This window comes from Acyrthosiphon pisum, chromosome X (assembly GCF_005508785.2).
Source record: "Acyrthosiphon pisum isolate AL4f chromosome X, pea_aphid_22Mar2018_4r6ur, whole genome shotgun sequence".
In the NCBI taxonomy this organism is placed as follows: domain Eukaryota; kingdom Metazoa; phylum Arthropoda; class Insecta; order Hemiptera; family Aphididae; genus Acyrthosiphon; species Acyrthosiphon pisum.
The window spans coordinates 34,005,982-34,023,797 of record NC_042493.1 but is presented as its reverse complement, the minus strand read 5'-3'; the positions used below and the strand labels follow the sequence as shown (position 1 = coordinate 34,023,797).

At 28.7% G+C, this 17,816-nt stretch overlaps 1 protein-coding gene across 5 annotated transcripts in view; it reads right to left on the bottom strand.

The window, feature by feature from the left end:
• The window catches only part of LOC100572705, a 23,255-nt gene extending 8,028 nt beyond the window's left edge, over positions 1-15,227 (bottom strand). For 3 of the 5 annotated variants that reach the window (XR_001678832.2, XR_001678833.2, XM_016801253.2), the window contains exons 1-2: positions 15,074-15,227; positions 14,341-14,846 (exon numbers count right to left, since the gene is read on the bottom strand). Coding sequence is in view for 2 of the 5 variants with exons in the window: in XM_016801253.2 (XP_016656742.1) it covers positions 14,341-14,349 (9 nt within the window). In the remaining 3 variants the exon portion in view is untranslated. Of the gene's footprint in view, positions 1-2,120; positions 2,227-14,340; positions 14,847-15,069 lie in introns of those variants that run through there. The other 2 variants (XR_001678831.2, XM_016801254.2) reach the window with 2 other exon arrangements.
• Positions 15,228-17,816: the final 2,589 nt, after the last annotated feature.

Here is a 17,816-nt window from a genome sequence, read left to right as displayed (position 1 = left end):
GTACGTGCAAAACGACATCACTACTGTCGACGCGCATTCTGGCGGAATGCGATAATTCCGGACCATGTTTTTACGCTTCGTTCGGCCGTGTTCGGCGTCCTTTCTCTAATGTTCATGGTCGAGACGAAGGAATACATAATATAAATAATAAATATATACCATAGACCTTATACTCATAGACGGAACATCCAGGCGGGATGCAGGTGGGTGGTGCGGTCTTTCCTAGCGTGCCAGCAGTGAAGCCATTCCTTGCGACCAAAAACATTGTTATTAACATATACCATTTTATAATTACAACTTCATTATTGTATACTGCATAGACCAAAGCCAAATAGACTTATAAATTATAACTAGCTAGACTATATTACTATAATAGTTTTATTGTAATTTGTAAGTAGGTACTAGTAAGTTGTAAGTAGTACCTAGTATAAAATAAGTTTAATATATGCTTTTTATAAAATGGTGAAGAAAGCAGCTCTTGGACGACAAACTATATTATATAGTATATATAATATTATCTAACTGAACATTTTATAATAATGAATATAGAAAGTTGAAGAACTTGAAAAAGAAGGAAAAAGAAGAAGCACTTAGAGAAGAAGCTGGATATTATGCTATTGATATATGTTATAATCAGGGCTCGTTACTTCATGCACTAAAAAATGCATAAATAAGCATGCATTCATGCACTAAAAATTATCAAAATATGCATTAAAATATGCACTAAAAAGTTCGAAAATATGCATTAATATGCTCTAACATTTTTAAATTATGCACTCAAAATATGCATTATGTAAAAAATTATGAAAAGTTTTAAAATAATAAGAATTAATCCATATATATTTAAAAAATTCAAATTCCTCCACAAAATTTTGCAAACGGCCCGCAACTGTTTGTTTTTCTTTCGGCATTGTTAAAATAAAATATGAATAATGTGTACAGTAGTAACCTACCTATACCTCACATGAAAACACTAAAACAGGAAATTTAATGGATAAACGCATACGACTCATACGAGTAAACTCATCGGCAAGTGTAAGAAAACTATACTATAGAGTGTAGCAATGTACAAAATTATAAATGCTGGTTGGTGAGAAGCTGCCACTTTATACGGTGGAGGATGGTAGTGGTAGCGATTACACTGTTTCCGCGATATTTCGTAAAACGCATAAAATCTAAATAAGTATGTAGGTATACTAGGACATTAGGTAGTCACACACTCACTGAATAAAAATAAATCAAAACACTACAATTTTGTAAACAGGAGTAAATAAGAAAAAGTAAATAAGAAACAAGAAACATTTCAAATATTTGTCTAAAAAATATTTTTATGAAATAATATGCACTAACGACTGTAAAAAATCGACTATATGCCAAATATGCCTTTACACCCAAAACATACAAAAACATGCACTATCAAACTTCATATTATTATTACTATTGCTATGAAATATTGCCATGAAATGGATTTGTATCTCAGCTAGCATGTTTTCCTGTGTAGCAAAAAAAACATGCAGATGCATGAACTTACGAGCCCTGGTTATAATATTACTGTATAAATCATGATATAATGAATATAAACATAAATAGGATCGTCATTCGACAGTAAAAGGGGAAAAAAAATTAAAAATATATTTGTATAATTAATAGGTACATTATATTCTATAATATCGTTGAATTGAACAATTTATATTCAAAAGTCAACAGTCACAATTCAGTCACAAAAAACTGATCAATAATATCTACAAAAAGTTAAGTTTAAAAAAAATATAATTATAAGCAGTGCAGTTAAAATAATTCAGAATTAAATAATAGTATAATTCAGTCCCTAAAAATGTATTAATAATATATACAAAAAGTCAGTCAATATTTGAAAAAGTTAAGTTTAAAAAAAAAACAATTATAAGCCAGATACGTATATTACGTATGCTTCTGGGATGAGGAAGCACATTATTAAAACTTTTCCTTACATATCGATATGCCTTGGTAGTTGGTTGAATAAAATTGTAATGTTAAAGCAAATTTTCTTAATTCAGACGAATAAGGCGTTTGTTGATAAGTCGCAGGCGCAACAGAATTAAAAATTATTGTACAATACGATAGGCCTTGTGCGCATGTGTGGTGTACGGGTGTACTACCTTGATCAGCGCCCTCACGCTTGGACACCGGAATTACAACCACGTTCCGTCTATGAGTATAAGGTCCATGCCCATGCAACTCCCCAACCTATTAACACAAATCAGTAGTGCTCTTATTGTCGGGTCCCGCTCTGGTGGCGCGCTCTAGTAGTAATTTGTATTTTAATAATTTATTACTCATTCAAAGATTAAACAAATAGATAAACATTTTTACTGTTATAAATTTATAATAGTAATTATTATTTAAAAGTATAAAAATATAAAAACACCTAAAAATAATAATAATAATAGTTAGTACTTTCAACTTTGGTACTTAAGTAGTCACTTAAGGACAATGTGCCAATAACATGGGTCTGTATATTTTGGCGGTATTTTACAGTCATAGGCTCATAGATTTTTACTATGAGCAAAATAATGCCGATAATATTCAATGGATCGTTAAGCCCACAGTCTTAATTAATTTTTTTAAGTCGACAATCATCGAAATAATATTTTGGTACTTGGCCGGTAGATGGCGCCACCAGAGCGGGACCCGTCAATAAGAGCTTCATATTCGGGGATTAGTTGCCAGACCTAATAATCTAAGACCGTGATAAGGTCTATGATATATACCTACATTTAAAGATTATGTTAACGTTTATGTGATAACTGATAACTGAAAACTGATAACGTAGATATGATAAATGATAACTGTCAACGTAGATTTGATAACGCACCAGCGGGCTCGCGGCGGCCCTTGGTAGGGTATTATTATAGTAGTGGTGGGGGACATTATACTTTGCGTACGTATGCGAGCGATTGTCGTAAACATCAGTTAAATGAGATAGAATAATATAGAATATTATATTATAATTTAAGCATATGCAAATAGGTGGCTCAGTGGTACAGTCGTCGGCCGGCGAGCGAGGGGGGCCTGTGTTCGACACCCGGTCCGGGAAATACATTTTAAAATTATTTTCCATGCGCGTCGGCCACGATTTAAGATCGTAAATCATAATTCAATAATTTAATATCTTAAATCGTGGCGTCGGCAATGTTGGCTGACGGCGGTCAATAGGTAGGAAGAGCGGGGTGGCGAAGGTATATCGTATACGTATGTGGTAGATAGTGGGATGATCTAGATTATACACTGTGTATAAGGATGATTCAAGTAGCTCATGAGCGGAAGGTGTGTACATAATGAGCAAGTGGTATAGGGATCAGCCAGCAGGATGAGGTTCCAGAACTCTCTTTTTATTTCTACTATTATAACATGAATGCCTCAAGTTTGGATTCTGATATTTTGCCTCTTAATCTGTTTTTAATACATTTTAAAGTTGAAAATGTTCGCTCACATACTACCTACGAAAACACAAACAGTACAGATCAATTATTTATAGTGTATTTAAATAATTTAAAAAATATATTTGTACCTAAGTTGATGGCAGTATTAAAAGATATTTGTATGCTAATCCTAGATTACCATAAGCATTGCTATACATACTATAGGTACTTAACTAAAATATGAAGACAGCATACAGTTCAATCCACTACTTATTTTTATTGAATTTTGGATGTCACATTCTTCAACTTCATCACTTAATCCATCATTTTTGTTTTCAAAGTAAAATAATTATGGTAATATTTTCTTAAGACTGTCCCAATTTTTTGCAAAATTGAATAGTTCAATTTGAATGAATTGGCGTTAAAACGTTCATCAAATATTGCAGGTTTTTTACAGGGTTCATTTAATGCTATGTCTGGTAAACTGCTATGTCTGGAGATGGACAAGATAAGTTCACATAACATTTCATTGTCAGTAAACCTTTCTTTGATTTTGCACACAATTTTATTTAAAATCGCATTATGTACTAAAAGTTTGGTAAGCATTTACAATTAATTGATCATGTGATACCTCACCAGGTAGTTATTTTTTCCTACTTCTTTTTTCAGGTAAATGGTCGTCAGCAATCAAATTATCAACGTCCACTCCATCTAATTCTTATTCAAACTCTGTTGATGCCCACTTAACAAAATTGTTTGCTATCAATTGTATGCCATTACAATCTATCTTTTATTTAAACGTTTTAATGCGTCATTTACAAGTTCTTGGGATCTTAACAAATCAATACCACTTGTTTGCAAATATTTTGATAGAAGCCATGTTATTTAAATCATTCTTTAGTATAGATAAATGCAGTTAATATAGTAGAATACTTCAAGAGCTCAGTTTTTAAACATTTTGCTTTTAGCCTATATCTGTCGACTATAGCCGTGAATCAAACTGTTGCCGTGTTTACAAGTTACAATTGGTAAAATCCAATATTTTATATAAATAAAATATGATAAAAATACAGTCTACAAATGGTTTAAATTTATAATTAAAATCTGTTATTTTAAAAAAAAAGTACACTACAGGAAGATCGTCCCACTGGGAAAACTCCCGACGTTCCGCCGGTCCAATCCATCCCTTGTGACATCGTTGCACAAAAATAACGAACGCAATCGTGTTATGAAAAAAGTTGAAAAAGGTACGGCCGGTAAGCAGCGTACGCAATCGTATTCTACCCGAACGTACATAGTCCAGGACTTGAAACGGATTTTAGGAACCGGTATAAACCGTTTAAAAAATGAAACCGATAAAAATTGAAGACCAGTATACAAAATCGAAATCGAAACCAAAACCAAAATTTTTTAATACCGGTACTGAAAAATTAAACCAAAATCGAAAATCGGTTTCAAGCCCTGTAAAGGTGATGACCCAAAATGTATATTTCCCCTTATTTCATTAATGCCTCCACTAATTTAAATAACACTTTTATTTTATCATTATCACTCCATTTATTCCTAATAAAAAAATCAACCTTTATTACCAAATAAAAGTTAAAACAAATTATAATTTTAGATTTTAGCCTATTTTTATGTCTATATAATAAAATACATTATAATATATATTTTTTCTAACTACAAAATTTCAAATTTGTTTTTAAAACGGCTTATTTGGCTTATATTTCCATAAAAACCCCAAAAAACATTAATATTAAAATTCCTATACTAGGCGGGTTAAAGTAGCAACCCTAGCGTACGCAGCGCAGCCTGTGGCCTATTAATCGTGCGACTCTTTTCGGTTCATTTTTTTCATGTGGGCGGTCGCATTTGGTCTCTTTATTGTTGTTTTCATGGATGAAATATACACAATACATAATGTTTTTACTGATAACAGAGAGGTAACGACAAAGCACGGACGCAGGACTCCACATGGATATTGGCATTCAATACGGAAACGTCGAAAACTTCGGTCCATTGTTCTAAATCCAGGATTCAGATTCCTTGAATTTGTATTAGTCAACGCTTTTGATGTTTCAGCAAGTGAAATCGACACAAGGATTCATTGAGTTTCTGGTGTGTAGATTGACAACCCATTACGGGTTTGCGGTGCTCGTGATTGTGATGAACTTGTCCAACGACCCATTACCGAGTGAGAAAATTATAAGTTTACCTTACTATCATAGTCATGACCGTTCTTGGTTTTATTATAAATGTTTTTCTTACTTGAACTTATTTAGTCTTATTATACGTAGTTTTCTTGAGTTTTTGGTCTTGTTGCAGGAGTTGAATTAATGATAGGTAATTTTTATCGCAAACTTGTAACTAACTGTTATTTTTATTTATTTATTGTGTTTTCCTTATTGTTTCATTTGTATAAAAAACATATTACAGTACATTATAATATAACGAATCTAAAACACATGGTCTATTTAAAAATTATCTGATACCATTATGATTATAATATTATTATTAGGTATATATTGTGTTATACTTTAGTGTTAATTACATTTTGAGATATAAAATTAAACTAGTACACTGTAACTTTTTGCATGTAAGATTTGTAGAGGTACATAATACAACAGTTTAATTAACAGTTTATATTATTTAAATCATTATTCAACTATTTATTTAAAGTCCGTAAAAGATAATTTTAAACATTTTTCTTGCTTTACTATTATGTTTACTTGGACGTCTACCTACCTTATTTCACTGACCCAACCTAATATTTATATTTTTTGTTTTCAAAACAATTTCCCTGTTATTTATAACTAAAATTATTATTCCATAGTAAATATTTTGTAAGCATTATTATACATATCTAACTTTATCATTATGAGGCCAAACAAAATACATTTTCATAAGGTATTACCTACTATAGAAGCTTGCCAGTATTAATTAACAATTCATACTTTAATTTATACCTAACATAAAGTTATAACAACTGAATTATTTCAAAACCATTTAAGTATACATTTTTCAAGTTAAGAAACAGTCCAACTTGTAGGTAGGGATGTGGCAACACTACATGGCAAGTGTACAGATACCTTGACTCAGGAGAAAGAAAGGGTTGCCCTAATGCTGCCCGAGAAGAAATTGGTTGCTGTCGACTATGTTTCTTTACTTGAACAGAGGTTATTAAATATGTAAATAGTCAATGCCATACTTGAGTTGAAATCGAGGTTGAAAGTATATGTAAGTTTAAATATAATAGTATTTGTAGGGCCTCACCTAACGAGACGGGCAGATAGACAGAGGCAGTGGTATTGTTGTAACGCTCAGCTACTTCCAAAAAAAAAAAAAAATGTATGGTTTGGGAATATCATAGTAAGATGCAATTTTGAGCAAAAGAATTTTATGATAACAGATGATTACAGTTTATATGGATTTTATCTATAGCTAAATATTCATGAATTTCCTTAAATATACACTGGTTGAATTAGTCATTACTTAATGATTAAGATGATGTACTATTGATGTAAATTATAATAAAATCACTATAAATATTAATTCCACTATGAAAAAATTAATTCTTGTGTTTTGTTTAATCCTAATTGTTTCATTCATATAATTAACATATACATTACAGTACATTATAGTATAATAAACATAACATTATTTTACCTAGCTCTAGGGACTACGCGGTCAATAATTCTTTAAACCAATGTAATTTTTAACTTAAAATGTAACTTGCTTAACTTAAGTAACTGTAACCTGTTACACAACATAAAAATATCTAGTAGTTTTAGAGTGACTTGTAACTTGTAACCAGTTAAAATAAATTGACGAACTTGCCCAACCCAGAGGATAGCATTCAGTTGTAATTGTAAACAAATATATTATCATCAATTGTTGTCCAGATGTATATTATATAAAAAAAATAGAATCAAATAGATATGATTAATAAATTATGAGCTCAAATATGATTTAGGTAATTAAATTTAATATGTACTTTGGATTAATAAATATTTCGATCTTTAGAATACTCTTAAATTACTACAATGAAAGACTACATACAAGTTGCAGTCACTGGTGATGCTGATGCTGTTACCAGGTATTTGCACATAATTAAAATCATTTTATTCATTTTATTTTTTTTTTTTTTTAATTTAATAATTACATTTTTAATTTTATAGTGAAACATACGTCGAAAACACTATTAAAAATCGTGCATGGTATACCGTTGAAGATAATCATGTTTCTATGGTTTCTAAAAATGTTGAGAAAGTTATTAAGGTTGAAACTGATATGTTGGATGATTGGATGTGGGAAAGTAGAATCGGAATTACCAAAGATGTTGCCAACCAAAGTAATATGAAGTTACCCTTGGATTGTCAGGTAAAACCCTTTTTAAATATGTTATTTTTGTTGTATGCGGTTTATCGCTTGCTTTCACGCGACTTATGTTTTCTACCTCATTTTATTTAGAACATCATACATATTATATAATATATATTGATATATTTGAATTAATTTACCATGTATATAAGTTATTAGAAACATTTTATTGTTTTATTCACTAGAATATATCTTAATAACTTCTGGTGTTTTTCTAAAAATACTATTTGGTATACTCTCGTTTATGAACTTAATGCAGTGATACAAATATGCAATAAATATTGTGATTTTACAAGTTCAAAACAAATCAAATCCAACCCTTCGAAAAGCCGTCCGCGAAGTACTTTTTTGCAAGGCTCTTATGAAATACATTAACAAATCTTCAAACTTTAACAAAAACACATTTTTTATTACCTATTTTCTACCTACATTTTTATTTTCACAAGTCAGATTTAATTTTTTATAACATTTCAATTGATAATTCTTTTGGAAATTCTTATTAATTTGTGGCAGAAACACTAACCTTTTATTTATAAAAAATATAATAATCACGATCATGAACAATGATTAATAGAGCCATACATTATGTATTTAAATGTGGTAATAACCAATCCTAATTCTTTATTATACGGTTTTAACTTTTAGATAATTAATACAATTTTATATAACAATAAATAATAACAAGTAATATAGATTGCTTAAATGAGATTAAATTGATTTGTTTAAATATTAAAGTATATGTACTATTTTTATAAGGTATACCCTAATTTACCAAATGGTAAATGGGTATATTATGAATCCCAGACGAAAAGTATGTGGACAAAAAGTGCATTTTAAAAAAGTTGTAAAAAAGTCCAAAAATACAAAATATTTTCTATAACATTTTCATTAATAGTTATATAATATAGTATATTATATAGGAATATATTTCATATATAATTAATATTCATTTAAAAAATGTACATAATTCATTTTCTTATAAAATATTAATATTATATTAAATTGTATAACAATTCCTTGTACCTACCTACAATTTATAAATATCATAAAAAATGTTTAAAAAAAACAGTAAATACCATCGATCACTCTACAATAATAATAATAATTATAATGACCACTATTTTGAATAATTAGTATGAGGAAAAATAATCAAATATAATATATTAATATTGTATAAGAAAATTAATTACATATTTTAAATGCATATCAATTATATAATATATTACATTATTAATCTTTACTGATATATAAAGAAGAAAAATTGTTTGTTCCGGGTAATATCTGGAACTACTTACCATCAGAAAGTTACATTAACTAGATCTATAGGCTATATTTAATTTCGATAAGTGGCCCTAAATTTTTTTTATTGCGAAAATGTGAATTTTTTATAGAAATAATAATAATAGGTAATGATATATTTTTGTTTATTTTATGGTTGCTACTGGTTACAAAAAATAAAATAGTTATTATGATTTAATATCATTATTTTAGACCTGTATTTATATTTAGTCATAACTCATAGCCATCACTCTTATGACTGTGTTAATAATCTTTAATGGAGATTATGATGGGGTAAATTCATGGGAAGTTTTGAACTTCAGTAAAGCCGGGTATTAAATGAAGAATTTAACACAAATGTTGAATCATTTAAAGTTGTTATTTTCAATGGGCAATGAAGTGCACAGGATTAGCTAGTTATTAATATAATTATTATGAATGAAAATTTATTAGAATATTTTGTATTTTTGGACTTTTGGTCTGGCAATATAAATGTGCTCGGACTTGTTGTCCGATAGTAAAAAAATGAGTACGTATTTTTTTCCAACTTTTTTCAAAACTGACTTTTTGACTGATTACCGTCCCTAACCTAACCATAGCTATAAAACATCACTGTTAACAACTCTAGAAAAAACAATCAAAAGTATCTTTGCTAGCATTTTTAGACATTCCGACGCTAGCTAACAAGACTGCACACGTGTGAATCCATATTTTTTGGAATTGAGTAAAGATATACAAATTTGGTAGAAGATCGCATACAACACTATGCATTATAAATGGTGTGCGTACATGTGGTAGACAGCATACAACATTAATACTTTAAATTCATTAACATTAATTATTTTATTGATAAATCATTTTTTTCTCACAGGATGTCGCAGATAATAATATTACCTTAAATCATGAAAATACAAGTGATAAAATATTTCATTGTAATATTTGTGGAAAAAGCTTTGAATTAAATCATCTTTTAAAAAATCACTTGGCCGAGCACAGAAGACAAATAAATTATAAAACTAATAAATGTACATTTTGTGGAAAACAGTTTAAGTTAAAAATTGGTTTGAATAAACACATTCAAAAACATCACAATTCTGTATATAAATGCAGATTTTGCAGACAAAATATTGAATGCTCTAAGTATATTGAACACGAAAAATACCATGAAAGAAGAGATCAAACTAAGTTTGATACTATTCCTAATATAAAATGGAAGAAAAATCAAGAAAAGTTCATTCATACAACAGTCGGAGACCATTTTCAACAACAAATAAACATACAGCAATCAAGTGTATCGAGACAGCAATCAGTTGTACCGACAGCTTCACAAATCCCAATGGCAAACAATTTTGATATCCTAAATATAGAGCAAGAAAAAAACTTGTGTACAAATGTCAAAGAAAAGAACAGTCCAAATCAAGTGGATTCAGTGAATAGCAATGAATCAACTTTGGCAAACAAACCTCGTGAACTAATGGCGAAACAAAACCCTATTAATATAGTTAACAATAATATTGTATCTACAGTTAAAGAAACGTCTTATTTCTGTATCAAAAAATTGCCTAATATTACAAATGGATTTCGCAACGATGATAATGATCAGACATCACAAAACAATGTAATTTTTATATGTAGAATTTGTAAAAATATTCCATCTACAGAAATACATGCATTTGCATTACATATGAGTGATCACAATGAGTGCAATATGCATGAATGTATTGTATGTGATAAAACATTCAACTCTGTAGTTCTTTGGACACACCATATGATCTATCATCAACAGCAAATAGATTTAATAAATTTGTCATTAAAAAATAATGAGAATATTAAACTTGAACCAATTGTAATCCAAAACAACATAAATATAGAAGACAACACTGATTCTGGGACAATGTCAAGAATGAATCAAGGAATGAACATTCTTGAAAACATAGAATCGACTAATATATACGAAAACAAATTATCTGGTCCAGTAAATAATCAAAATAACAACCTTATCAACCATATTAATAAATGCAATGAGAAGAAATCAACATTTTGCAAGATTTGCAACATACATTATGCACATCCTGGTGCTTTAACCAATCACATGCGTATTCATGGTGGTACAACATACAAATGTCAATATTGCTACATGGAATTTAATAGGAAAGGCATTTATATTATGCATGAGAAAACACACGTATATAAAAATAAAAAAGAAGAACATACAACAAAACATACTTTAAATATGTATGAGTGTAATGACTGTGGTCAGCAGTTTAAAACAAATCTTTCTCTAGGTCATCACATTTTGAAAAACCACAGTGCCAATATTTCTACATCTATTAAAAATGAACGTGTCGAGAATTATGAGAGACAAAATACTTCCCTAGAAAGAATCAATTTTGATTTTGTTCAGTGTAAAATTTGTTTTAAATTCTTAAAAACCAGAAAATATTTAACATTACATATGAAATTACACAGTGATGTTAAACCATTCAAATGTGATAAGCAGGGCTTGTAAGTTGTCTTGTTAACAACTTCCTACATATTGTGTAAACATTTTGTAAGTGTATAGTAAATATTTAGTCTGCTAGAGGTCGGCGCATTTGTTGTAGTGCATGTAATCTGCGTGATATTAAATCACAATTGTCATACTCCTGAACAATTACAAAAATGTCACTTATCATACTTGTGAGCTACGCCATCGATATTATATATATATATATATATATATATGTCATATATTTAATGTAAGTTTAAAGAATTTTTTTATTAACTATAACTTGTGTTGTATATTCATTTACTGTCAACCTGGGTATTCATTAAAATTTGTATTACATTGTGTATTTAACTGATTAAGTTTAGTTTAATAATTAAGTTATTTTAATTTGTTTATTTTATAATTTAGAACAAAATGCTACTTCCAGCAAGATATTGTTGAACAACTTATTCAATTAAGTTAAGTTTTTACTATATATTCATTGAATGTATTTCATATATTATAAACAATAATTAAGGAATATTATTTTATTTATTAGACTTAAGTTTTTAGTTTTTTTTCATTAACAATAACTTGTGTTGTATATATTCATATAATGTCAACCAGGGAATTTATTAAAATTCTTATTACATTGTTTATTTAACTGATTAGGTTTAATTTAATAATTAAGTAATTTCCATTTGTTTATTTTATCATAACTCACAGCAAAATAGTTTATAACAAGCATTTATAATTTGATTATGTTAGTTTTAATTAAATATATGATATAGTTTTTTTAAATTCTTTAAGTTTACTATCGATTTTCAGATATACATTATTAGTGTCAATTATGTTACTTCCAAGAATCTATTACATGTTAAGTTGTTTAGCTCTTCTTAAAAATGTGTTTATACATTGGTGTTGCGAGGTTCCTGACTTACAGTTTTAAATTAAACTATATTAAATAACAATATTAACATAGAAACCCGTAAAAACATTTTGATATAATATTTATTTTAGTGATGTTCAAAATAAGGGTGGAACTTTGTAGGTGATAAAAGTATAAACACTATACAGCTCCATGTCACCATGACTCAGGACAAATAAAGTTTCACCTTGTCAGTTGTCATTGTGAATTATTTATTAATACAACTAAGAACTAAGTCAATTATAAATGGAATTATATAGACTTTTAATTACTTATTAGTTAATATAGAACAAACTCCTATGCCCCTCTTTGTGATGGCATAACCGTCCTTTGAAATAGTTATGGTTTAATTTGTAACCTAATGGTTCAATCCACTCACAATTAAATATAGAACTTGTTTAATTAAACATTTAAAGTTTATTATAGTATGTATTTTATAAAAAGTAAACTAAATATGGTCATCATTCTTAAATACTAGCTTTGTTTTAAAAACACAATATACCTTGTATATAAGTTATAAGAAAAAGTTACCCTGAAAGTCAAATTAATTTTGTATGGGTGTTTGATGTTCAAATATTACAACATTATAGATATTCTCCCGATTTCTCATAGAATATTTAGCTTATTTCGTTGTTACCTCATCAAATATGAATAATCTTAGATAGGTTCAATTTACTTTACAAGATAAGATTAAATTATTATAATACCATGAATATTTTCATTATTTTAATTTTTCGTGAAAAAACCCCATTATTACTTGGATAAAAAAAAAATACACACATTGTAAAATCAATATATTCTTTCGCTACGTTCAAAATCTAATATTATATGCATGACATATGAAGAATGAAGATAGTAGATGACCTATTATAAAACGTTATAAAACCGAAACCGAAAAATACTGGAAACCAGTATTTAACTTAAAACCAAAACTGGAAAAAATTGGATATCGGTATTCACTTAAAAACCGAAACAGAAATAAATTGTATCACAGTATTATTATTAAAAACTGAAACCAAAAATATAATTTAAAAAACGGAATTTTTATTGAAAACCTTTGTATCTTGTCCCTTTGGAAATTTTACTTTACGAACGTAAATAGTCCAGGCTTTGAAACCGATTTTAGAAACCGGTATACATCGTTCAAATACTGTAATCGAAACAAAAACAAAATCGGAAAAAATTGAAAACCAGTATTAAATCCAAAACCGAAACCGAAAAAAATTGGAAACCAGTACCTATACAAAATCGAAACCAAAACTGAAATTTCATAATACCGGTATTGAAAAATTTAAACTAAAATTGAAAATCGGTTTCAAGCCCTGTAAAAGTGATAACCCAAAATGTATATTTTATTTATGCATTTATGCTTCCACTAATTTAGAGAACAATTTTATTTTACCATTACGACTCAATTTATTCCTAATAAAAAAGTCAACCTTTATAATCAAATAAAACAAATTTTTTAATTTTAGATTTTAGCCTTTTTTATGACTATATAGTATATAATAAAATACATTACATATATTATTTATAAAAATATGTATGGAAATGAAAAAGATACCGGTTATCACTTATCAGTTATCACTAATATAATTTCTCGCAAAAAATATATATAAAATTTTTTATATTGTATTTCAATAGACACAGCATAGAATAATTTAAATATTTTATACTAAGACAGGTACCTAATTACTTTGAATTGACCCATTATCAATTATTATTTTTTTTATAACAAACTTGTCCATATTATAGAAATAAAATAAGTAGGTAATTAATTTAAGTTAACAGAATAGGTAACTGGTAAATTAAAATATTAAATGATTAATGTTCGTTATTTCTACAAAAATAAAAACACGTTATAAAACTTGGCCCTTGGGACTCACCTTTGTCATTCAGGGGACACATTTTGATTTTCAGGGGACACACTATTCAGCCCCTGGAATAAGCCGTCGCTTCGTCGCTCTGCAGATCAGAGGTGCTGTCGTCAGTCGCGTCTAGGTGGTGTGACCTGTGTCGGATGTGCGGGAGCACCACCACGCTGCCGCTGTGGTCGATATTGTCCTTGCGTATGATATCTTGCAGCGGTGGCAGACCTTTGGACACCCGACCACCGAAGTCCGGTGGCTGTTTCATGCCTAGCTTGTTCAGTATCGACGCTTTGATCTGCTCTATATTCCGCGGCTCGTGGTCCGAGCAATTTTATTGGTGCACCGGGAGGCGGTCCGTGTGTGCAATGACTTGTCGTCGCCGCCGCTGCCGGTCGCTAACGGTGCCAACACCAGCAAAAACAGAACGGCGGTGACCGTCTTATTTGGCATCTTCCAATGCATCGAAGGTCCTGAGATTATCGTTCCGTCCACTGTTTTCGACTGGAATTCAATCGCACGTCCTGCGACACAAACATAATATAATTGTAGGTACATTTGTACATATTATTATTATTATATCACGCTCGTCTCGGAACATAATTTTAATATCATATAGATGCCTACATATTATTAATGTAATAACTATACTTTCAACAATATAATATAGGTACCTATTCAATTGTTAGATATCAGATATATTATAATTATATAGTTAAACAATAATAGGAACATACGTATAGGTACTTACAAACTAGGCCTGTTAATATAATTTCCTTGGTCGATGTCCGCAGAGAACTACCGTGTAGGTACCTATTATAAATTAATACTGACACGACTATAAACATGATATTAATAGGTATTACTAGGTACTAGCTGACCCGTGTTTAGTTGCTGAATATGTTTTTTTAAGGTTATTTATCTCTGAGTTTAGTTTATCTAAGTACTGTTATAATTATGTTTTTCTTCTTATTGTTTCTATAAATGTTTGGGGGGAGGGGGGGGTCATCCTCAGAAATATTATCAACGCAATATACTATTTTGAGTATAGCAGCCACCATAGGTGTGTTTACGGGAAGAGTGTTTTAGTTACGCATTTATTAATTAGTGATTATATTATCATATAATATTATGTTCATCAATTCTTTTTAACTACATAACATGGTACTGTCGGCGGTAATGAGTACAAGCGAGTGCCAATTAAAATATAATGATAGCTGTAATATGTTACAATATGGAACATGTATTATGTTCATGAATCTAAGCTCTTGAACTCTGCCCTAACAGTAAAATATAGAAACGCCCTTACAATAAAAAAAAAAAAAAACAATTCTGCGTGACCTATTTAATCTATATACCTAATAGATATTATATTGTATTGCGCGTTTTATTAGGTACTATTGTTATTCATTATTACTATATTTTTACTATAATAATTAATTATAATATACCTACGCAGTCGCGTATTATTATTATAGTTCTAATAATTTTATACTACAGAGTCACGCCACTTACGCGTATTACTATTATCGAAGGCTTATACATATTATATAATATATATTTTTAACATAATATACCTATATAAAATCATTGTATAAACGAAAAACGATTCTTATCGATGACGGTCTGTCAGTCTATTAATTGAATGTCCCGCAAACAGAAATGAAAAATATTAAGTACAATTACCTGGTAATGACTAATGAATGATTAAGTGTCCGCGGACACACGGTATATATTGGTTTTTAGTAGGCATAATGTAAATATACACGGTGATTTCTTTTTTCTTATGGCAGAGTAAAATCTGAGAGACAATATAGAAATTATATGGAAAAACATGCAAGAATTATAAAAATTGAACTTAGAAGTTACATAATTTACTTTTTAATAAAGAAAAAATTTATTTTAAAATTATTCACTTACAAACCATTAACATTGAAAGCAATCAATTTTTCTCACCATAAATTCACCTGCGATATATTTGACTTGGTTAATCAAGAATAATAATATTATAGATCTCCATTCCAACTCAACATCAATTCACTTATCAGATAGACATAATATTTATGAAAATCGTCCTTGTTTTACATTTTAAATTAGGTATTATCTATAGAAATTGGATATCATTTTTTAACTACAAATTAATTTGAAAATGTTCGAGATTTTGATACATTTTGTTAAACTTTAAACTATAAATACTTAGGTACTAAAAAAACCTGCCCATTCGTCGTTAATATTTATCAACTACTATTATAACAACAAACAACTTATAAATGTACAGAACCTTGTATTACATTTTCAAGCTTCTTGATCCAACAAATATAATTGTATTGACATCAAATTGCAAATATCTATAAATATCTCAAAACGAGTCAAAATATTTTGAAAACTTTATCGTGTATAATAATAAATATATATATATGATAATGCTTTAACCTATGCATACGGAACTTTTTTACCTGAAATATCAAATATCAATGGATAGAAATTCGTTAATTTACCGATAAAAATCCAATATTGTAATAATCTTAAATTCAAACACTTATTCCGATTATCTTTATTTTCCGGTAATCTTTTTCTATTAAAAAATTCTAAAGTTAGTTATAGAAATAACATATTTTGGAAACAAAATACATGGTAGTTAACTCTTTTTCAAAATATAAATGTTAATAAAATTTTTTTTTTCATTTTTAAACCTGGTTAATGTTAATTTTTGGACATGATTTTTTTTTTGCTTTTTTTTAAAAATAAGTATGCTTTTCTTGGTTTTGTTAAACAATTGTATGCATTTTTATAATAAATAGTGGTTAAAATCTGAACCCTACTGATGAAATTTTAGATTCTCGGTGGAACGATGAATGTATTGATTTTACAATGTGTGTTTTTTTTATTTTTATTTTTGTGTCTGTCATCACCTTTTAGGACAGTAAAAATGCTTGTAGATTTTCTTCAACAGTATCTTTTCTGTGAATCTAGTTGGTTCTTTGGGAGGTCAAAAGTAAAAATTTCCCAGTAGTTTTTAAAAGCTTTGGGAAAAACAAAAGAAAAATTAAGGAAAAACGGGAATTAATTAAATTTTTTTAAATTGTTTAAAATAAAAGTACAACACTAAAGTCGTCGTAATAAAATAAAGTACGTATTTGCGACAACCGTGCATATAATACTGACGATAAATAATAATCAGAAAAAAAGTCACATTACTATAATAATTGTATCTTAATATATATTGATAAGATAAAACAACCATAATAAATTCATAAACTTTCCAAATAATATTGAAGTTAGCACTTTGGAAACTATTAAATTAATTATATATATTAGATATGATAATATTATATTGCCGTTACTTCAGAAAAAAAGTTGAAATGTTAGATAATAACGCCGTAACTCAGGTAGAACATGGAAATGTTATGCGAAAGCGCCGTATGTATAAACATATTTATGGCGTTTATACTTAGCAAGTATAAGATGCGGTGTTCTTACAAAATACTTCTAAT